Source organism: Dreissena polymorpha, chromosome 10, assembly GCF_020536995.1.
Source record: "Dreissena polymorpha isolate Duluth1 chromosome 10, UMN_Dpol_1.0, whole genome shotgun sequence".
NCBI lineage: Eukaryota > Metazoa > Mollusca > Bivalvia > Myida > Dreissenidae > Dreissena > Dreissena polymorpha.
Window position 1 is genome coordinate 19,106,729 of NC_068364.1, and position 24,757 is coordinate 19,131,485.

Genomic DNA, 24,757 nt, shown 5'->3' on the forward strand with positions numbered 1-24,757 from the left:
TCCTCCTTACAGCCCGGATTTGGCCCCTATGGACTTCCGCGTCTTCCCGGAAGTTAAATCACAGTTGCGCGGTATTCGCTTTGCAAGTAAACAGGAACTTACAGTTGCAGCAAAGCGAATCGTGTCGTCTTTTGACGCTGACTGGTATAGATACTCTTTTGACAAGTGGATTTCCCGGCACATAAAGTGCATTCGCGTTGGAGGTGATTATGTGGAAAAGATTTGACAGTTGTTAACTTCATAACGTCATTGACGTTGAACAGAAACGTTACACGTGCGTCGGTGTGCGCATTGTGCACATGTTTAAATCTCTGATATATATTTATTGTTTTATGTTTTGCCATGATATTTGGAGAGTATATTTGGAAATGACGAAATATTCTTAACATGCTATTTGTTTGTCCATTTATGTTACCAAATGAAAGTTATAGCGAAAATCCACGAACTTCTGGAACACCCCTCGTAAGTTTAGATGCACATCGTACATGTATGGTATACATGCTGGCGAATTCGGCTGTACAGCCGTTTTCAATTTAAGAATTAAATATCTGGCTTATTTCGCAATTTTCGACACATGTTCTTCTTAACTTTTATTTTAATTTATATTGAAATATATATATAATAAGTTTTTTACACAGTTTATATAAATTCATAAATATATATTACAAAATCGTATATACCCGCTTTAAGCATACCGTTCCGATAATTAACATTGAAAGGCACAGATCATGCAATATTATAATGTTAGATCTATATGGAAAGTATGTAGTGACATGATTGATATTGCTGGTATGTTATATATTCGGGATGACGCCTATAATTAATACATTGATGAGCAGTCGAGATTCAAACAAGAATACGTTGTGCATATCACACATGTGTATTATACGGTTGTTTTTTTCTTATAAAATAAACTAAAATAATAAACAATATCTGACATATAGAGCCTTCAAAGGCTATTGGCTATTAAGTTATATGGTGTTATGGAATAAAATAATTTTATTATTAGTACCTAATATTGAATGTTTTTCTTCGGAATACTCTTGCTGAGAGTGTTCAATTCAGTTGCTATTGACAAATTTAACATTCGCGGACGATTCTAAATCTTAAAAATAGGCCCATTATAACAATCAAAAACTCCAAATTGAACTTATTAAACGCTGTGTAGTTGCAGTAGTATTGTACAACCGTATTAACTATCAATGATTAAATGAATTTTGAAATGTGCCGTTTACTGTTTCAGTTTGGTTTGGTTAAGGAGCTTAAAATAGATTTGCAAAAATAGCATTTGGAAATAATTTTTGGGTTCCCATTCTATTAATTCCGTTTACTAATGTTGACAGCTTGGTGAGGATTTAGAATTAACATTTTACAACATAACTTCAATATCTGACGGAGACAACATGAGTTTAAAGCAAAATATATATTTAATGTTAATTGTTGGTCTTGTTGTACATGGTTATACTGTACAAGCGGATACTTTCATTAAAGTGGTCGTTAAAATTAAAGCGGGATGTGAGGAAAGTGTGCGACAATTTCTTGAGCTCCACCGTTTTCTATACCTGAGGAAGGTAAGAGCATCTTCTGTTATCAATTAAGGCAGTGTATCAACTAGAACATTACAAATACATATTCATAGCTCTAAAGGAAAGCAAATTTTATTCACAAATGCAATCAATATGAAAGATGATCATTTAAATAAGAAGATCTCGTGAATTCCGATGCTTACAGTTTTCTAATTCAGGTATTTACTGTGCTTGCCAATGGAGCTTCCTAACAAAAACAATAGCTATATACCCTTAATTGATACCGTTTAAAAATAACTTATTGTGGTACAATATAGCATTTGCATGGCGAAGTAACTATTTAAGATTTCGCTTATTTTGTTTAAGTTTTAGTGTATAAGCTGTAATTCTAATATCCATTTTTATTTCTGATCACGTTAATTGTGTTCTGTAGTGTCGCTTATTATTTGATATTTTGAAGAGGTTTTAGCAAACACAGTTGAAATCGAAAGTAGAAAACACAGTCTGAATCATGGACAAATATTGTTTACTGCTTGTAAATATAGCACAATGCATAAATGGATTCCTAAAAGGCTGAGTCAGTCCTCAGAAGTATTTAGGAGTAATACAGTACAAACTGTATATCCTTTGCTTCTTTTCCTTGTTTCTTTTTAGCATTTATCAAATACTATGAAGTCCATCAACGTAAAATATAATAGGTATAACGATTGTATTTAGAGCTGGTTAAGAAAACAAATACCAACTCATTGCATCAATACCACTTGTAAATATTGCTTTTTTGATTGGTAATACTTAATTATTGTCCAGAACTTATAATGAAAAATTCATGTATTGATAAAAAATACATAACTTATCGAGAAAATGTAGTTTGGAAAATAACCATTACAGGGAATCATATATTTGTATTAATAAGTATCTTCTTTTTTGAAGCACGTATTTAGAAAATCATATTAACATACACGGGTGCATACTATTTATAAAGATACCTTAAAAGTACCAATACAATATATACCAGAATTATATATAGTGCGCCATGAACAAATGTACAATATGTAGTTATATTCGTGCATGCCCCATATTCATTTCTTGACAAAAAGGAGACAAAGGCAAGAAACAAAAGAGATTAAGAAAAATTACATACTAACAAAAACATGGACGAAGAAGTAAAACAATTTCGATGTACTCATCCTAACATTTGTTTTCAGTGCCACATATAGTTTAAGTATAAAGTCATTAGTTGTGTATGCTAACAATTTCTTTAATTACTGACCATCGTTCTTTTTCCGTTTCAGTTAGTTATATACTGTTATAAATACTGTTATCCATTATAATTGGCTAAAGCTTTCTTTCTTCTACAAGCAAAAATTAATTTTTTACTTCAAGAGTTAATATGTTAATATTTTCTTTTGAATATCCAGTACTTCCAAGAACAAATGACCTACAATTCATTGTATAAGGTATATTTAATATGTTCACTAAGTCTGTCTTTACATAATTGAGCAGTAGTTTGAATGAATCACATTCCCGAAAAAGTTTATTGTTTCTTCTTCTTGGTTACAACAAGTACAATTTATATTGTTTACTTAATTCATTTTATACAATAAAGAAGTAGTTCCTAATATTTGGTGGATAATTCTATACTGGAGCCACTGTGAGTAAGTATCTCTCGTTATGGAGAAAAGAATTTAAAAAATATATGGCCATGTATTTTCCTCGTTATTATTTCAAAGAGTTTAATGCAGATAGGTTTTTCATTATTTTTAACAAAACATTCATTTATGACTCTAGATAGACTTTTATAATTTATAAAAATGTTAGCTTAACATGACAGGGAAGTCATTTGAACACTCAAGTCTTTGTTGTTAATTTCTATATTTAAGGATCTATTAAATGTCTCCAGCCGCGGCCTAAAGGGAAGCTGTCGTATAAATATTCATTTATTTGGACCGTTGTTTGTGTATTAAAAAAATATATATGTGTTGTTTGAAGCTATTTTCAAAATTAAAAAAGTTTAGTGTTTGTTCATTGCAGTTGAAAGTCATAGGCTTTTTGAAAATCAATCAGCATAATAAGACCATTTAGTATATACCTGTTTAATGCTTTTAAAAAAACACAGGTTGTATCAATCGTTGAAATAAAAAATCCCGTATTACGCTACTCGCTGTTTCCAATTCCGTATTACCATACTAGCCGGACTACTTCGACCCATTTAATGACGTCACATTACACGCACCGAAAATAGAAATAGTTTATATTACGAAATATATTACGTAGTACATCGTGTGACGTCATATCTGTGACAAAACACAATAGTTTTATCTAAACTCTGTAAGGACATGTCGGACGTGGTGTTTTTTAACAGTAAACTATGTGTTAAAAACGTATTTTGGAGTGTGTGTTTATCATGCATAAATGTATATTTCGATAGGAATACAATAAAATAGTGTGGTTTAAACTAAGTTTCGATAAAGACACGGAAGATAGAAGTGGAAGTGCATATCGTTTAAACGTTTTTGTTATAAACATTGGATTAAAGTTGTCAACTAAATTGTTATAAAAATTGGATTAACGATGGCATTAAGGTAAGCGTGTCGGAAACCTGTGTTTTGCCGGTTCGAATGTTTACACGTTAATTTACATAAACTGTATTCATACGCGTCTTAAATAAACTATGGCGTACCGTTTTAGTCATTGTTTTGTCAGTTTTGTTTAAGTAAAAAATACATTTGTTAACTGTTTTCGTTAGTTGTTGTATATAATAAAAGGAATATTACGCTAGTCAATTGTTCCAAGAGTTTGTATCACTCTCGTGGCTTGTGCTATTTCGCATCACACTCGAGGCTCCGCCTCTCGTGTGATACGTCATCACACAAGCCACTCGAGTGATACAAACTCTTGGAACAATTGACTAACGTAATATTCCGTATGTATTTTGTTATGTTCTGCATGATTCATTGTACCATAGTGTAATCTAGTATTTTTCCCGATGTATCGTCCAATAACAAAACCAGTTAGGTCTTTTGAAATGAGATTTTGTAATTGCTTTTTAAGTCTATTTGCTAAGGTTCCAGATGCTAATTGATATATTATATTTAGCAAAGTAATAGGTCTCCAATTTTTAAGAAATTGTTTGGGCTAATTCTATCCTTTTGGGGAAAAGCTATAATGCCTTGTTGTGTTACCGAAAAACTATTATTTAAATATGTTAATGATTCTCAACACACATTTGCCTATTTCACACCAGAATACTTTGAATAAATTAGTTATGAAGTCATCTGATCAAGGGCTTTTGTCTTTATTCATTTTCTTATTAGTTAGTTTGTCATAATTAAAGGTTCCCTCCATGCCATCGGATAGATCTGTATTAAGTTAAGGGACATCTAAGTTTTCTAAAACGTTAAAATTATAGTAAGAATTTATTTCAGTTTGTTCGTATAGATTTTTGTAAAAAAAAGCAGTTTCTTTAATAATTTCTAATTGCTTATGTATCGTTGACCCGTCATCTCGTTCAATAAAAGGTATGCTTTTGTTTGTGTAAGTTCTTGTTTCAAGTGATCAAAAATATTTGTTGTTTTTCTCCATGTTCATTCCACTGATTTCTGGATCGAATTAGTTAACATTTAATGTTGCACCCCTTAATTCATTTAATTAATCGGTTAATTGATCATGGCTTTTTTGTTGCGTTCGTTAATATTAGATTAGTTTTTCTAATTGTTCAATTTGTATTGCAAGTTACATTCCTTTGTAGATACAATTTTGTTTTTTATAACTAGAATACGAAATAGTTTCACCTATTATTCCCATTTATTAATAGTGTTTCTAGACAAAGCTTGTCATTCATAGTAAAAGATATTTTGCTTTCATCAAGTGTGTGGAGATTATCTGTGTTGTATATCGGCAGAAAATATTGCCGTTTTATCTCGTACATTTAAGTATTTACACAATTAACATAGTCAATATCACAACGTAAAGAGTTATTAAATTTCCAAAGTCGCGTCCCATGTTCATGTTTCGTGAATTTAACTAAATATCAATTATTAAATAATCAGATTTTTTACTTGTTATAACAGTTGATGATAGAAAAAACATATATGGCGTTATTAAAAGAAGTCATGTCTCGCGTGTTACAATGGATTTGTGCGTCGCCATATAAACCTTCCTACATTACCATGAATTTCTTGAAAAGCGTCCATTAAATATCGTTTGGCGATTTCTTGTAGGATTATTCTTCTTGAGTTTTTATTATTTGTCATCGATTTATAATTACTATAATCTAATTCGTTATCAAGAACAAGTTAAAAATCTCCACATATTATACAATCATCATTTCCGAATTATCGATATTTTTATAAAATTGGGGAGTATCTAAATTCGGACCATATACAGTATTATATCTAATCAATTAAAATTACCTACTGTATCATGTTTAAACCCTTGAACTTTACACTCAATTCCCCGTTTAATTAAAATTGCACACCCTCTGGCATTTCAATTACTGTAACACACCATACCAAACAGAATACATTTATTTTTCAACATCGTTTGACCAATGCGTATCTTGCAAACAATGTATATGATGGGTTTTTTTCTTTTAACAAGTTTAAAACATTAATTAGTTTTATGCTTCCATAAGTCAAACGACGCAATTTTTATATCATTCATTGACAAAATAGGTAGCAGTGAATTATAAAAACAAATTTGTCGTCACATTTTCAAATATCAATTTAGTGTAATAGAAATAAAGGTCCGATAAGTACCCTGTATAAACAATTCACAACAAAAATAGCTATCTGTGTGCGTGCGTGGATGTGTGCGTGTTCGCGCGTTTGTGTGTGCGTGCTAGTTTTACTTTGCGTGCGTGCGAGCATGTGAGTTTTGGGCAGCGTGCTATGTTTGTGAGCGTACGTGTATGTGTATGGGCGTCCGTGAGTGTCGATTTAAGCGTGTGTGTTCGTTGTTATAAGTATTAAGCGTTGATTACAATAATAACTAAATATGACTAGTGCAATGATAAAACATGTGCTTAGATTAATAGAAATATGCTTAAAAAACAAAACTTGTGGTTAATTAAAAAAGGTACACACGTTCTTTTTTAAGTCCGTCTCCTAGTCGATCCAAATAATCGTAAATGAAATATGTTTGGCTGACTGACAGATGCGCACCCTTTTTATTAAATAACGAAAGGCTTTTTAGAAGTAATCTACATTTGAAATGTAAATCTTGTATTATTATTCCGTCTTTATCCGGCTTTCAGTTAATCTAGTTCCAAAAAAAGACTGCAACTGAACTATTTTAACCACCGGATATGTTGATAATAAACTATCAAACTTATTAGCGTCTAACGCTCAATAGGAATATTGTATTTGATATTTAAAAATATAAACGAAAGAAGTTAAATGACAACATAAGTGATATGGAATGATAGTGCAAATATAATGAACTGGTTACATATATCTGCATGTGTGGCACATACTTTCGACGCTCTATATTATAAGCACCGCACGCTACATATTTAAATATATATCGATGTTCAGATGTGTGGAATTGTAAGAATGCAGGTGTAAAATGTAGTTATGAGCAATACATATAAATATAATTAGGGAAAGTGTATATATCAAGAAAAGAGTTACACAAACATAACCGTAAAAGAAGTATTTTTATCAAATATTCTGAATATGAAAATAACGCACTATGAGAAACCCAGTGGTAAGAGTTGCTAGTTTTAATTACAAAGTATATATTTGGTTTATATTTTACCATATTTCTTCGAATAAAGTGTCTCGGATACACAGTATACTGATTTTTTTTCTATTTTATAAAATTATAAATTATAATATAACATTCTCAAAAACGATTGAAAACAAACTTGCATAAACAGTTGCACATTATCTATGCATGCACATTGTAGGTTTTGTAATGATATTTTCTATTTAAAAAAACAACAGCCAATTATCACATTCTCAAAAACTAATATAAACAAGCTGGTGACAGCTGTTGCCAAAATTCTATACATGCAAATTATAGGTTGTGTAATTATTATATACTAAATTAAGATGTTGCAAAGATCTTTTACGCGCAAATACACTAACATTCTTATTAAAGCTGCCTTTATGGTCAGGCATAATTTCACTACGGCGTATATGAATATAATTGTATTTTTTATCTATAATATTCATTGAATACTATAACTATATATTTTGTATTGTTATACCTAAGAATAATAAACAAAAGTTATGGTTAAATAAACACTGAGGGAGGTTATGCAGATTTTGAGTAAATACATACTTTATCTCGTTCTCATTTTTGCGCCGCCATCGCTGTTACTTCTGTGTAGATGACAGGAGGTTTCTATTGCTTGATGACACCTTCCTGGCGTAGAAGGTATTGTCTTTACCTGGCTACCGCTTGCTAAGCCATGTGTGGTACTGATAAAAATATATTTGCTCACTGCCTCTGTATCTAACGAACAGTTCCCTTCGTTGGACATTGCTTTGTCTTTACGCGTAAGCTCTTTCAGGTGCAGCGACTCAAGAACCTCGGCATTTGTTTTGGAAAGATCTTCATTGATGAATATATCTGTGCCTTTAAGAAGTTTGCTCGTTTCACGATGTCTATTGTTGTCCACCGACTCACAAATTGAACGATGGCTGGTCTGTGTTTGGTATGCGTGTATTTTCCGAGCCTGTGTGCTACATCAATATCTCTCTAGTCTGGAGTCCCAAGCTATTATTAATCAGATCAACCTATTGACGTTTGATTTTTAATATCATACGGAAGGCCAGTAATTCGGACGCTATTTCGACGACCGTACAGCTGCATGTCGTGCAGCCTGGCCTTATGCGCTTGTTCTGATGATCGTTCCTTTTGTTTTGACAATTCGACTTCGCGATTGTTTGCCTCTAGTTATTTATTGATTGACTCGTCATCTTTTACTTGGTCGAACATATTACCTTCGATTATTTAAATTATTTACATCACTGAGTCAAATAGTTTTTCTTTAAGTTCCTCAAGCGTTTTTTAATGACTTTTTATGATTGCATTATCGTCTTTTGTTAAAATATTTGACAATTTTGAGCTGATTTCTTTTAAACGCTTTTCGACAGATGTTTGCAATTGATCTGTTTGCATTTTCGTTTCTTTATATGCCATACATTCCGTCAGGCTTATCTGGCTTTTTCTGGTTTGATACAGTTTTATCGGTCTTTTTCTTTGTATGTTGTCTCTTGGTTTCCTTTGATGTTATGGGTGTTTCAAAAAATTGTGTTTCTATTTGGCTATCGTCCGTTAAAGCACTTTCACTTGCTGTTAATAAATGGGGTCTTTTATACATTGGTTGTAATCATAACCGAGAGGTTTTACTTTAATCACTTTTACAAAATTGCAAAATCACATTAAAAAACAACGTCCTGGCTCGGTCATCCTCGACTGATATTTTGCCGTATTGTAACTATTGTGCCTAAATGTCAGATTTTCACTGTCAGGTTGTTGTTTGGTTGGTAATTAAAATATCCCGTCATGCGTGACGGACCACCTGTAAACTAGAAGCTATGCAGTGAACCGGTTTTTCAATGGAAATTTTCCAATAAATTTAATACCCCACCTACCGCCGTATGCCAGCAGATAGAACAATTATAAATACTGCATGTGCCTTTATGCAACAGTTTTCAAAAGTATCATGCGTGCGTTTCATTCTTTACTCTACACGCGTATCCATTAAAATTCACCATAAAATATCACTCAAATCACTAAGATTTATTTTATTTTACTCAATGTAGTTTTGTTTGTTTTAATTTCACCGGGACCAGAAATCCAGGTAATTCTCATTAATTACCTTTAAATTTAGCATAATGTCAATACATAGATCTAGATCTAGAGCATTTAAAAAAATGAATACCGTCAGATATATCAAACATCGCTAATCGTATAATATTGTGTTTGTTTTCAGGTCACAGATTCAACATACACGTTTTTTAAAAGGAAGGAACATATTTCAGACTTGAACGCTGAGGTTGCATCCCTACAAAAAGAACTGTTCGGAAAGGTAAGACTTGACACACATGTAATATGTTCGCATCACATATTATCCAGAGCGAAAAACCGAAAATTAGTAAACTATATACATATTTGTTATCATGTTCTAATATATCTGTATGTAAAAATGAGTTAGACGTTTTAATAATTGTATTATTTTCATTTACAGGAAATGTAGGAGAACAAGGTGTTGATAAATATTTTGCTTCCATCAGTTTACATTTTATATTACATAGTAATCTTCACATATCAAATAATGAATTTCACAGTACCTAGTACTGTTCACAACACAAAGTATATACTACAATACATATAAGCTTTCACAAATCTTAGTAATATCATAACACATAGCAAGTAATTTTAGCCAATAGCAGAGTACATTGTTAATATCACAGTTCATTAAAGAGTAAAAATATCGTTATGTATAGTTAATATCACAATACATACTTAATTTTAGAATATGTTGGAAATAACAAAATCCTAAGTGAATATCAAAATACATAGAAACAATCTCAATACTTTATACCAAATTACCACTAAGTCCACTAAGTCATTGAATTACTTTCAAAGAAATAATATAGATTCATTTATAGTTCTGTTTTTCTTTTTCAATTCAAATATCACGAGTAATGCTTTCATCGTTCTGATGAGGACACTAGACATTAGAGAAGTAGTGAAAGCACAATGGTTGCGAATATTTGAATATTTTAAACCAATTTAACACCCGCATAAACTAAAGATCAATTCGCTGTTGATATATTTTAACCTTGGGGAATACATCGAACACGCGCTTAAAATATAATCACGTCATTTTGCTATTTTCTTGACGTTTGGTTTGCGTTCATAATGTAGGACATAAACGAACATGATATGTGTTCTTTGTTGTCGAGGGTCGTGGTCTAAGTTGTCTTAACCTTGTTGAACAATTATCTGAATTCAACACAAACATAATGTCCTCTGTATAAACATGTAATTTTGTCTCTGGATATGGTTAGCTCTAACGTCATGAAGGCACTAACATTAAATGTTTTCGCGTCATTATTGTAACCACATTATAACAGAACAATTTTGTTTTTATTTGTTAAAACTTATTTTTAAATAAATAATTGTTTCGCATACTAACTGTTGCCAACAGATTTTATTGTACAGACAATACTTTTTCGTTGAAGCCAACCATGTATCGAAATTCTGCCAGAATAGTGACAGATTTATGGAATACTTAAAATCAATAATTTTGACATGCATGAACTAAATCAATACCAGTTGTTACACGATGGCCAAAAACGCGATATTATATTTGTATAAATTGATTTGATATTGGCGATCACCGCTACGTGTTGATACTAAAGTATGCTAATAAAGCGTAACTATATGTATCTCTAAAATGATGGTGACTCTGTGTTAAATAATACGTTTGGAAATTGGTTAGTGTAATTGTCGATCAACTGCCAGGTCGTGTACAATATAGCGGTTTCCTTACAACCTTATGTCTAGCACAACCAGAAAATATGAAAGCGACATGATAAAAAAATGTGGCAATGGCTCGCAAAACATACTTTTTTAAATGTGTGTTTGTTAATTGGATTTATTTTTTACTAATACATTAGCTGTATTTGCCGTCTGTGCTGTTTTCTTGCAGATTTAGAAACGGAAGGTATGTGTTGGACGTCGGACAAAATGAATTGTTCTTTATCGTGGTGCGCTTTTGTTAATTATGCTTGAGATGTAAAAAATATGCTATAGCATGTTGTATTTGTGTTTGCTTTCGTGTTATCTTTTGTATGGTCGTTTGCTTATTGGACGCACAGGTGGTTATTGGCGGCTATTCATAAAATGTTTACACGCACATTTATTTAACAAGACAGATTGTTTTACAAAAATAAAAACATGCTTTACTCATACTTATTCAATTAAAACAACAACCACGTGGAATATAATATATTACATGTATACAGATCTCTTAAACGATATGCGTAAGGTCATTTTTTCCAGCCTTAAGATATATTAAACGAACTCTTACTGCGATATGGTAAACTTGTTTAACCCCAACATCTGCGCATAGACCCTTCAAAGTCGTTGCCCCTGATTTTTTTTTGTGTGTTCTGTTAGGTGTCGTATCGCATGAATTTTCCTGTATTTTATAGAAGATTGGCGATTTGCATTTTCTAAAATACTTTTATGCATAACCTGACATTGTTTTGGTGGTTGCATGTTTTTCCAGGTAAATAATACAATATAAATTGCTTTAAAAATTAATTTATGTATAAGCAAATTGAATTATGTTCTTGCTTCAACATTTTCTTGACAGTTACCTACTTAGACTATAGGCAAAGCGAAAGAAAGTGTCTTTATAAGCCGCTGATATTTACAGCATGACCATAAGTTTTTTATCGTAAAAAATTTCATTGTTAAGTAATTACATAATTTAAATGTCGGTTTAAGTATAAAATTAAAACATATTTGCCAAAATGTGCGCATTTAGATAAATACTACATAAAAACTTAGTGGTAAGTAACTGGATCTACGTATTTATATTTATTCTTATCGATATATGGCATTTTATGATAAACCGGATAATATGTTGGTGTTTTAAATTATTTAAAACAATCTTATTAAACAAACTATAAACTATTTAAAACTACAATAATTACAGACGGTACGTGTATATTAATCCATTGCTCTCATCATAACGTGATCATATTTCGTAGTACAAAGTTCAGGTTAGTTAAACTTGATTGTTTTTGCTGTAACTGTCTTCGCACTTGTTTCATATGTTTGTATTAAAGACATGGTATTGTTCTTATAGGGTAATTGTGATTTTTTTTCATTTAACATGATTATGTCGATATTACAGATTGACTATCTACTTCGCAGTCAGAGATTATTTCTACAGATGTCGCCCACTTTGGATCAGTTCAAATTATATCCAAAGGCGGGAATCGTAAGTTCTTAAAACATGTGTAGATTGCATGTTGTTTTTATCTTGTTCAGATACATCATACTTACGAATGAGAAAAGCCGTGAACAGTTCGAATGATTGCAAATGAATGTCAGAGTATGGAGCAATGTTTAAATGCTATAGAGCACAGTTTTCATTTTGTTGCATGAAATACATTTAAGTTTTAAATTTGGAAAAAAAAGATTTGACTAAATGTACTGGTTTTGCCAATGGCAAAATAATGTGCGGTCAGAACACCTCGAACCAATATAAAACGTCGGATTGATTTTGAGTACCTGAATGGTTTTGAAACTTAATGCTTAATCCATGTACTATTCACATGTTGTCGTGCAGTATTATAATATATTCACTTTGGTCCACTGGCGTCTAATGAAGAGTTTATTAATGGTTCAACCCCTAGGATAAGAAACAATTCCAAAACACTCACTAACACAAAAAACAATAGTCTAGCGGGTAATTCCATATCGCACTAGTATTAACTGCAGCGCTAGGAATATTATCTGATATTCGGGGGGAGGGGGAGAAAAATCAAATTGACCAATATCAGATCATGTTCTGTAGTTATTGTTTTAATTATAGTTGTATTATATGGCATCATATTACAGACTGAAGACGTAGTGCGAAGCAAGAGTGATTTTCTTAAGCCGTCGCTCAAATTGGATTATGGAAAGTCTACTTCAAAGGCGGATATCGTAAGTTATTATACACCTTTGTAGAATTCGGATTGTTGTGTCTCTTGTTAAAAGAAACCGTACAAAATCATAAGAAAATCCGAAGACATGTGTACTATCGTTCAATGTTACAAAAGACGTTTCATTGAAATGCAGGCCTGTCAGTGATATTATATTCCTAAATTGATTATCATATAATTTCAATGCATATGTAAACACAAAATATTTATTTACTGCATTGTATCATGTTAAAATGGTCCAACCAGAATACGGCGAATACTTATCTTTAATAGTTTGTAGTTTTCTTTCAGTGTATTAAGTGATTGTTCTATTTTTATATTGTCGGCATATTTTCCGATATTTTTTAGAATATATCTGTGTGTCGTCCCATGTTCGATCCCCTTCTTGGTGTTGACGCCACATGGGCCCAGGGTATTACAGGCAGGGACGTGGTTGTTGCCATCACCGACATAGGGATAGATCCCGATCAACCAGATATCAAGGCACACCTCGTAAGCTTTTAATAATTTATTGGTATTAACCATATTTCACCATATAAATAACTCGGGCGTTTTTTTTTAATATAAGTGTAATAAATTGTTGGGTTGGTATATAATACTATCATACTTATGCGATGTAGCATATGATAATATAATGAATTGTGCAGTTTTATAAGTGTGTAATGTTTAATGTCGTATTCCGTGTACTATGTTGAATAAGATATGAAATTTATCATTTCCCCCATATAAAAAAGTATAAACCCATGCGAAAGACGTCAAACCGCGGATAGTTCCGATAATATTTGCTGAGGTCCGGGATAATGTCCGAAACTGTCGGACTTCGTGTCAGAAGAAAATATGGAAACATCTGTTCGATTTATAATAAAAACCAAGCTTGAAAATTATTATCTTAAATAGAGCGAACTGGTTTATGTTGGTTTACTTCGATAGATTATTTGATTTTAAATTACAGCGGATTCTGCCACTCAGTTTAACTTGCTATCTTGCTGGTCACGTAACAAGCTCCAAGTGCCATTCTAAGAACCAGTCAAATATAGCACATTGATTCGTGACGTAGTTTTTGTTTGGTTAAATTTTCATTTTACTTGCTTCAATATTTGTGATGATCGTAAATGTAAAGCGGGGAACCACACGCCCGTTGCTTGTTTCTTGTCAAATAGTATGCGAAAATAATCAGTAAAAGCGGCTGTTTCAACGATCAAATTACTTGTTATGTTGTTATGTTTAAAAAAATCAAAAAGCTTTCATCACTTTTAATTGAAAGTTTTACCCATTTTTTTATAGAAAAGGTTTATGTAGCTGTATTATTTTGTTTTTAATATTTGTTAAAAATTGTGAACGTTATTATATTAAACAAAAATCTATAGGAGGTATTTTCAATTATTTGGTTAGTTTAAACCTATTTATTTTAGCTCGATTGCGTCGAAAGCCTTAGGCTTATATAAACGCTCTCGAGTCCGTTTCCTGGGCCTAGAACCAGTACTTTGGGAGTTGTCTTTGGGAGAGATCTAAAGAACGCTCCCACGGTGGGGATCGAACCCGTGACCTCCCGGTCGCAAGGCGGACACCATATCCATTACACCACGGCGACCTTAATTATTTGGTTACAGAAGAACAAGGTCCGGAAAAATCTTCTCAGGTCCGTTGAATATTAAAAGTTGTCGGACCTCATGTCCCGTGGATTGACAAGCGTAAAAAGACCTCCAGATAATACTTCCAGAGTGTCATAATCATTATATATATATATATATATATATATATTTATTACTGTACCAAAATAACGCCCTTAAATATTTTCTCATGTTCAGGATCCGGCAATGTCTTACAATTTTGTAAACAACTCAAGTATTTACAAACCGGAATTATTTCCACAAATCCAATCGTCGACAGACTACACAAAGTGAGTATGTTTCCGTTATAAACATTTTCTACCATGCAAGGGTAATGAATCATGAATGACATGAATGAAAATGTCAATTAAAAAGGTGGTACGGTTCAAAAACTTAAGGATACAAACATATATAATTCAAACTATAATAAGTAGAAATTATAACATAAGTTTTTACCGAACAAATAATAATTACTGTATTTAATACCTAACTTGTATTCTCTCATCCGCAAGTTGTTTGTTTCTTTCTTTGTTTGACAAACATGCAATATTTCTCATCATGAAACACTCAATACGTGTGTTGCTTTCATCATTACAGCCATGGCCATGCGTGCGCCGGTTTGGTTGCAGGGCAACTAAAAAATAGCACGTGCCAATATTGTGGTAGTGGGGTTGCACCCAATGCAACAATTGCTGGTATTTTAATTAATATTCATTGACAGAGAATTCATTAAAGCCTAATAGAGTTCATTCTTTACCTAGCATACACAATGACGATACCACAATCTCGTAAGATATAAATTAAGATGTTACAATGAATAACTTTAAAACTTGGTTGCACTATGCAAGAAATAATCGTGTGATTCGAACAAAGTTTTAATAAACAATTTGCTGATGCTTTAGGTACTACATTACAAAGTGTTTAATGTCAAGCAAATCTTAGCAGTTAAGACATTTTATTTGACTGTATATGTCAATTTAAAATGATTTTTAATATTTTATTCGTGGTATTTTGCAAATATAAAAATTGCTGATATGGACGTTTCACTGTCAATCGTTTTTGCCATTTCTTTGTAGCGCTTAAAGTTTGCCGGGTACAACAAATTTGGAATGGACATTTAAAGCTTTTTATGGATGACGAGATACTAAGCAATGCACTTTCATATAATAACGACAAGATTGATCTATATTCCTGCTCTCTGAACCACGACAAGCCTTTCAAAAGCATACACCCATATGTGGAGGATGTTTTACGTAAGGTAAGGGAATTTCTAAAACGGTTTGACATCGTTTTTATGGCAAATACGTTTGATTTTGACTTCTATTATAATTACTTATTCATAAGCATACACTAGCGGTCGTAAAGGGAAAGGCAATATTTTCGTATTTCCGGCCGACCCACCTGGCAACGGATATACGAACAACATTTACACAATCGGCGTTGGGACCATAGGAGTCCACGGAGGCCTATCTGCTAAATCCGAGCCCAACTCAGCAGTATTGGTTTCTGCTTTTGGCTTCGGAAGGCGTGTACACGATACGCACTTAGTATGTAATGCAATTATTGAGTAATTATTCTTATATTTTGTTTTTCAAAAATGTTTTCGAAAAAACCAAATGTGTATTTTGAAAGCCGTCATAATGACTTTTAAATTTGCATGTACAGTTAGTTTGCTCAGTGCAAATGCACGTAACAGAAAAGCGTATAAAAATCACACATAATGTAAACTATTGAGTTTCCTGTAAAACAAGTTTGATTATATTTACATATAGACAAATAACAAATGTCTCGCAAAACAATACGTGTTATTATACATGGATAGGATTTTCATTTACATTGTTTGGTTAGTTAACGCCGACACATCCGTCGCTTATGGCCAAAGGTGTGTTGTGTGATGTCAACTTCGGAGGTTCATCTGCAGCGACAGCACTTATCTCTGGAATGATTGCCCTTGCCCTGGAAGCTAAGTTCGTTAACAATACAAAACTAGTCAAAATCATCAAACTAGACAATGTATTCAATTAATAAATCTTGCTTTTTAGACTGGGATTCTATGACATGAAAATCTCAGCCTTAATGTATATTGTTAATTTAATAGCCAACATTTTTTCCTACGTGTTTAATTATAAATGATTGTTGGAGAAGCGTGCAGAGTTTGACGATATGTTCATTTTTTGTTTATGATAAATTAATTTTAATTAGTATTTGGTTCTGTTGTTACTCTCGAGGTTTTACAATGTAAAAAAAAAAATCCATTAAAGAACGAACAACAGTGGTACTAAAACCTTCTTGCTCACACATGTTTTATAATAATGTAATGTCCACTTATATTTAACGAAAGTCTATTATAATTATATTACGGTATCAATTATAGCTCACATTTAACGGCAAGAGACATAAAACATGTGCTGATTGAATCATGTGACCACAAAGGACTGAATGAATCCAGTTTATTCAAACGAAATGGGGCAGGCTATTATTGTAAGTTCATGACTATTTTTAAGTTTTTGAATATTTTTATGAAAATGAATATTAGTAAGTTTATTAATTATTGTAACTTTGTGTATAATTGGAAGTTTTTGAATCATTGCAAGTTTATGCTATTACTGAATTCCAAAAACGAGCGACTGACATTGTTCTTGAATAAAAGATGACTTATGACATAATTAATCCCATGCCCCTTTTGAAAACAAATGATTAAGTGATTCGTACAACTTATGCGTGAAATCGGATACTTTAGTCGTAATCCACAACATATTTTTTCAGATCACAACGTATTCGGCTTTGGTTACCCAGTGGCGACTAGGATGATACAGTTAGCAAAGTCTTGGAAAATCCTTTCAGAGTTGTTGTATGACACACATGTCTCAAACCTGAATGGGTAATACAATGTTGTGATATGTTGACTTGACTTTAAGGAATCATAATTTGCAATATTTTATATTAACTTATGAATGTAAGTACGTCTCCGCAAAAACAAATAAACCATTAGCACATTCTAGAGTACTACGCAGATACAGACAAATTAAATGCACCAAGCTTTGTTTTGGTTTCAGACACCAACGATGTGAAGTCAAACTGTATGTCACGTGTAACACAACCAACACTTGTATAGAGAAAACGGAGCAAATCCTTGTCCATGTTACGTTTGCACATCCGGCGAACCATAAGGCATCCATCGTAGCAGCTTCACCTAAAGGCACGCGGTCTGTCCTGTTTGAACGTGCAATTTCATCCGGTGATCTCATCCATGGGTCATTTAAGGCAATCTTCTTATCCAACCACTTTTGGGGAGAAAACCCGAATGGCACGTGGACGATACATTTAGGGTCTGCGGCTTGCAATTACAGCGAAGGTATTTTTAAAATGACAAATAAACGCATCGTTGTATAATAACTGGAAAATCATGATAACCGTAGCAATACTGTCATTAACAAAGCTCTGAAACTGACATCGAATTAAATAAAAACAAAGACACTTGAAATACTTTTATATAAGTTGAGCATTATTTATATAAATATACACGTATTAAAGCTTCAGCTAAATCAGCAGTAGAAAAACATTATTACAGCATTTTGTATATATTTATTGCAAAGAATAAATGCGCTGAAAAAATACAACGATAGAACAAAATCAAAAGGGATAGTAAATCAGGAGAAATATTTTAACCTGTCGTAGTACTTGTTCAAGGCAATTTGATACATATATTTCAATCATTTCAGGTAAGAGTTTCATACAAAATGTGAGCATTTCCGTCTATGGTACTGGGACTGGTCGGGGTTTTGGAGAGATACATTTATCAGAAAAACTCAACAATAAAAAAACTAACAGTACTCCGAAAATTACATCACGTCGACAATACATGTTGCTTTCTGATTTTAGAACGGATATATCTTATGAAAGCGTGTTTTATTTGAGGACTGATTTTTGTTATCTGGTTTCGTTATGCTGTTTGGTTACATGCTTTATAATCTTTTTATACTGGGCTGCGCCAAAGTAACATTTTTATGTAAATTATCTAGATCAACAATGCGCAATGTATAACCCGATTGAATTGATCTATTCAGTAATAATGGCACTCCAGAGCTATTTTACGGAAAACAATTTGTGCACAGGTAAAATTGTTGATAGTGTGCACATGTTATTGGGTAAATAATTGTATTTATCTGAATCTACAACTGTTAAAGTATTGAATCAATAGCCATAAAGAGCATATTGTCACCTCGTATCTGTTTAGCCTTGTCATTGTTGATGTCCAAACCAAACTATATCTCTTGTATTCTTTAGATACGCCTATGAAATTCATGACATTCATTCACATTTCGGTGTACTGAACCTGATGAATTGGGTAGATTTTACTAGCCATTATATTCAACCTTAGAACATTGCGTAATTGAATGAGATTTGTAAATAATAATAACTAATTTTTCCAAATGTTACGGAACATATTTATATATTAAGCAATTTGATGTGTGCGAACAAGTATCTACAGTGAAAATCAATTTCGGGCAACCGAAGCTTTAGTTAAAGGGTTAATACAGACTATACTATAGGTGCTATTGTAAACAGTTTAACTCACGACTCGAAGATCAATGTGTACCTGAATGAAATAAAATATATGCATCACATACCAAAACCAGTCCATTAAACATTACTTGATTAAATTCCAAATTATAAGTCTAGTGTCATTATGAGCCAATGTATGTTAAGTTACAATAATACCTTAGCATCGAAGTCGGCTTATACAATAGAATAAACCACCAAGAACGCTTATGCAATCTTGGATATCAAAATATTGTGAAGCAGGTTAGGGTGACCAAACCTGCTGTTAGGGTGACCATTAATAAAGCAATTAATTAAACAATATAATAGCAGGTCAACCTGGCGTTACTTACAAAAATACATATCAACGTTGTCTAACACGAATGTTATAAAGCTCAAACAAATGGACACATTTCAAAGCTTTCAAACCTAGATGCAAGAATAGTAATACTTAAGCTGCTTATAATTGCAGGGTTTTCAACAAAACGTACTCTTTGGCACAGTACATTATTTGTTTAGTGCAAATGTTTATTTATATTATGAAATAACATATTTATTGATATTTGTATCGTCACTTTGTATGATTCCCTGTCTCGGTCATATTTTTTGTTTTGTGCATATGAACAAAAGCAGTATGCCGTTTTCAATAAATTTTGAAGTTTTATAATATAGATTGGCTGTTCATGCATATAATAATTGTGTTTAATTATTTAGTAAATTGATCATCAGTCACGGGACGTCAATGGATTTAATATTTGTAGCAATTAAAGACCTATATACCAAACAACACAATTATATTGAACGCTATAAGGATTGTTTCATTGACATAAATAATATGTAACACATTAATACGTTATATTATCACTCAATTCGTTACATAAAACGAAGTACACAAAGCAATTATTCAACAATATCGTCAGCAGTAAACTGTTCAAAGCTGACATCAAAAAGTGTATTTTATTTTGACATGTTTATGCTTCTACATTGTTTAAGCATGTGTGTTTATTTTAAAATAGGAATAACAAGAATACATCTGCTACACAGACAACTGTGCATAGCTTCTATTAAATCGGTTTTAACAATACATCGAAATGATGCCTGTTTGTACGTTCGACAATTATGTTCGTAAAACAAAGTCATGTCTTTAGAATCATACTTCAAATCCCTGTCAAGTATTTTCTTTTGGTTTTAAACATTATGTGTGTGTACTTACTTAAATATAATTGTTACTAGCAATATGTTGTTTCATAAGGTACTACAAATACATATGAAAGCTGATATGTTTCTTATATAACATAGTGTTGCACACGTGTATATTTTATATGTCTCTTCGATGTGCTCAGTGGTAAACAATATGCTTCTAAGATTGTTTACTGCATGTCTTTCACTTCAAGTCTAATCACTGTGATACTTATTACATCATTTTTAAGCTTGTTAATTTTTTCTACCGATACGATTTCTAATAAACAAATTAAAACTGGTATATGGGTTGACATGTGTGATGTGGTTTACGTTTTCAATTTATCTTGTTGTATATGCATAATGATAGAATATGGGTCATTTAATACGAATGCCAAGTGCCGATTTTTGTGTGGTTCGTGCAATAGCAACATCCCCTCAGTGCTTACCTTACGTACATCTTTATTCTTCACAGTAATATTCTAAAAGGCGTAAATGAAGACAATGCGTACGTATTAACAAAAAACAACAACAAAGACTTAGTGTTTTTAATATAATAACGATCAAGATGAATACCATACTATAATATAACAGATATGTATAGCAATATATTCTGCGTACCCCAGTTCTGATCGAAGTACAATCATGTTGTAAATAAAATGTATCCCAAAAGTATTGTTAATCAACTGAGATTGTAATAGCACAAATATAAATTAATATAATTGCACTTGTAAACACTTTTGTTGACGGGAATCGGATATCAAAATGACGGGGTTAATTATTCATAAAATAATCTATGACTGTAAAGCTTTTAAACAAATTGACAATGCTTAGCATAGTTTTTAATGTTAACTATGTTCATAAAAAATACAAGCAATTGTTACGTAAAAATATCAAGAACAAACACATCTTGAAACCACATTATAACCTGATTGTCCTTCTTTCCGATATATGTTATTCTTTTAAAAAAATTGTATCAAATTATTAAAATACTATGTTAACTTATCTTTCAGCGATATTGCATATGTCGTTTATCATTAAGTTTTCCCACGTTCGGCTCTCTGTAATGGACCTGCTATATTGTAAAAATCCTTTTATGTTTTCTTATGGTTCCAATAGAAACATAAATTTAATAGAAACTTAAATGATTAAATAGATGCTATGATCATTATCTGTTGATTATAGGTACATCGCTGTAAAACTTGAAATGTTGTAAATAACAGATGTGATATGATGTGGTTCTAGCACAAGTTATATATTTTTAGCATATTTATAATATATAAAAAAAATAGATTACCGCAAATAAGCATCTTGAATATTTTGCGCGCGACATTAACGTCACAAATTATTACGACTTGTAAACATCATACCCGCGAAATTTCAACTTTTAACATCAAAAACGGATTAAAGTAAATGAACGCGCTACATGTTAAGCAGTTCTCAGAGAATCTTAAACGCAATTTGTATCTTTTATCTGGTTTTAATGTCGATGAAAAGCGTTGAAAGGCTTTATTCTTTAACGATTTCAATAAATGCTTATCAATAAACGATTAAATATTTTTACATGTTCAATTTGTCAGGATCGTTATTTTAATTGTGTGAATATAAGGCATACATTCTGTGACACTTACACGCAAAAACCGACAATATAAACAATGATTTCTCCATACGGAATTGATTTACTTTCGGAAAGGTCTGCACGCTGTACGAAATCGGTTATTGTATACACCTGAAGTTTACCAAATCTTTTTCTAAAGAAATATATTTCTTAACATAAAACAATGTCCATTTGTAGGGTTTTTGTTTATATTTAAACAGCTCACATACAAATAAGTTGTAAGAATACGCAAAGATTAATGTTTTGAATAATCTCTTTTGAAAAGAATGGACTTATTATTTAACGCTTGGCGTCAGATTTCAAAATCATGTTAATTGCGTACTTAATAATAATAATCATCAAACCATGCAATATTGACCAGCAAAAGAAAGAAACAAAACGAGTATTTATAACATAAACTATTATTCGTAATGAAATGCAACTGATGGATGCTCATCGATCAAAGCAGGGGGACAAAATAAAAGAACCAATAACCATTTGAAAATAAAATTAATTGTCCGAAATCTCACGCGGAAACAAATAATTATGCGAATGCAAAAAGCTCCCTCGAAAATAAAGTATATGTACTGATCTGGCAATATGTGCAATTCACCCTTTACGAATACCGCATGCATTTATTATAACATTAGCATCTTTACTTATAGCTCCACCGATCTCGCGAAAAAACGTAAAACGTCTCAATAATAATGTGTAAATACTTCTCTAACAATGGTTGCAATAATATGACTTGAAATTTACACAAGCCCACCATACACAAATGCTGCACATAAAGTTTCATCAAATTTGAAAAATTAGTGCTGTAGATCCTGTATAAAAACAAATTATTATTTTAAAGGGCAGTAGCTCCTGGAAAACAATTTGAGCGGAATGACCTGAAAATAGGACAGGTACATCTTCTAGTTTTTAATTGTGTGACATTCGTTTCTTTATTTAATTTTAACAGTCTGTATTGTTTGTTAAGTTACTACTATCCATTCATCACACTAATGGGCTGTAGTTTGCATATACAACTTATAATACATGTGATGGTCAATTTGTTCCATTGTCTGTCGAAATATACCGGTATCTTTTTTTCTTTTTGTGTTAAGTTTATTACTGATACACTGATCTAGATATGTTAAGTTTGCACAACTCATTCAAGACGCGTTGTGCTTTCCATCCAACGCATGTTTCCATGTGCAAATTGATATCCAGCAAAGTGAACATTTATTGTAAGAGCCAAGGAAGAGAAAGCCAGAGGGGGGTATATGATGAAAGCCAGAAGCACTTGCTTGGTTATTTATTAATTTAATCCGGCATATTTAGCTCATTTGGGCTTCGTCGGATTAGGTACTACTTAAGAACACTGTGGACCCTCTAGTATACTACAATGTACCCCTGGTATGGAAAATACGCTTAAATGCACCTGTATATACTCTGTGGTACTTTAATTATCAAATTCCATATTCCAGAATAGTGTGTAGTATAGAGCACCTGGTGTATTTCTAAGTTTTACCAGAGCGAACAGTGACCGATGGTGGTTTTCTCAATTAGTCATTGTAGGGTCCGTGTATAAAATTTATTTAACCTTGGTATTGTAATTTGTGTGATTGTTATTAAAAAAAAAATTGCGATAGTGTTGGTCTTGTGAAACCTTTCATATTAATGCTTATAACGATATAAGTATCCGATATATTTTGTCCATGCATCATTCGGCGTATTTCCGTTAAACAGTCGATTGTAAGTGAAATAATGTTTTTGGGAATAATCGATAAACTATCGTGATGGTTACAGCTAAATACATGATATTATGATACATATACATATATATTTATATATAAGAATTTATATGTATCATAATATCATGTTGATTTTAGAAATCATACATATTCATTAACATATATTGAACGAGTGTGCGTGGAAGTTTATAAAGTAAAAAGTAAAATAGCCGTTTTTCACACATGATAATTAAAATCGTTTGTTCTTTTTAGAAATTAACAAACGGATGACAAGCATTGTGTACTATGCACTATTGGGCCTGATACGTTGTCGTTGCCATCTACTCTCACACAGATGTCAATGTGTTTTGGAAAAGTACATTTCTCTGTCCTGAACCTCTGTGCATTTGTTTACGACGTAAAACATAATATATAAACATAATGTTTAAAACATAATAGTTCAATTCAAATAATTATGTTAATAGCCAAGTGCTAAACAACTACAAAACGGAGTATGGTTATTGACAACTACTGGGGAAAAGTATGTATTAAATTTTGTTAAATTCATATCAAATTCAGATAACCGCTGAAAAACTGATGGAAACCCGTTTAGTTTATTTTAAGCTAAGATACCACAAGTTCAGAAATATAACTACTGTTTTAATTTAAAAATAATTGTTATTTTTCGTTTCCGTTTCTATAAAGTATAACATCATATATACGTGTATTACATCATTTTAAACAAGCGCAAAATATCCATTGCTTTGACGTTAGAATGTACTGATCCGTATTACTTTTGTAAAAAATAACATTTATAATCTGTATGTATGCGGCAATGCCATGTTGCCCTTTATTTGTTCGTACTTATAACAATTACACAATTACAAGAATATACTGCTTCTTA

The 24,757-nt window shown here is 32.0% G+C and overlaps 1 protein-coding gene across 3 annotated transcripts; it reads left to right on the forward strand.

Moving 5' to 3' along the window:
* Nucleotides 1-1,322: 1,322 nt before the first annotated feature.
* LOC127848329 (endoprotease aex-5-like) lies at nt 1,323-24,716 on the forward strand. 3 transcript variants are annotated; one of them, XM_052380718.1, is made up of 15 exons: nt 1,531-1,571; nt 9,472-9,567; nt 11,197-11,211; nt 12,412-12,498; nt 13,122-13,208; nt 13,556-13,699; nt 15,016-15,107; nt 15,415-15,512; nt 15,894-16,075; nt 16,161-16,364; nt 16,666-16,784; nt 17,192-17,298; nt 17,584-17,698; nt 17,874-18,172; nt 18,540-20,840. In XM_052380718.1, exons 4-15 carry the CDS (start codon nt 12,451-12,453, stop codon nt 18,815-18,817), a joined length of 1,773 nt encoding a protein of 590 aa, XP_052236678.1. In that variant the 5' UTR covers nt 1,531-1,571; nt 9,472-9,567; nt 11,197-11,211; nt 12,412-12,450; the 3' UTR covers nt 18,818-20,840. The 3 variants fall into 3 exon arrangements, with proteins under 3 accessions (XP_052236677.1, XP_052236676.1, XP_052236678.1); XM_052380717.1 differs by lacking the exons at nt 11,197-11,211; nt 18,540-20,840 and adding an exon at nt 24,127-24,716 and having other exon boundaries at nt 1,323-1,571; XM_052380716.1 differs by lacking the exon at nt 11,197-11,211 and having other exon boundaries at nt 1,323-1,571.
* Nucleotides 24,717-24,757: the final 41 nt, after the last annotated feature.

Excerpts from the sequence above, each read along its gene's own strand:
- LOC127848329 (XM_052380716.1), top strand. The coding sequence starts at position 1,404 with ATGAGTTTAAAGCAAAATATATATTTAATGTTAATTGTTGGTCTTGTT. Across the intron at positions 15,513-15,893 it reads ACCCAATGCAACAATTGCTG|CGCTTAAAGTTTGCCGGGTA; the intron begins GTATTTTAATTA and ends ATTTCTTTGTAG. Across the intron at positions 16,076-16,160 it reads TGGAGGATGTTTTACGTAAG|GCATACACTAGCGGTCGTAA; the intron begins GTAAGGGAATTT and ends ACTTATTCATAA.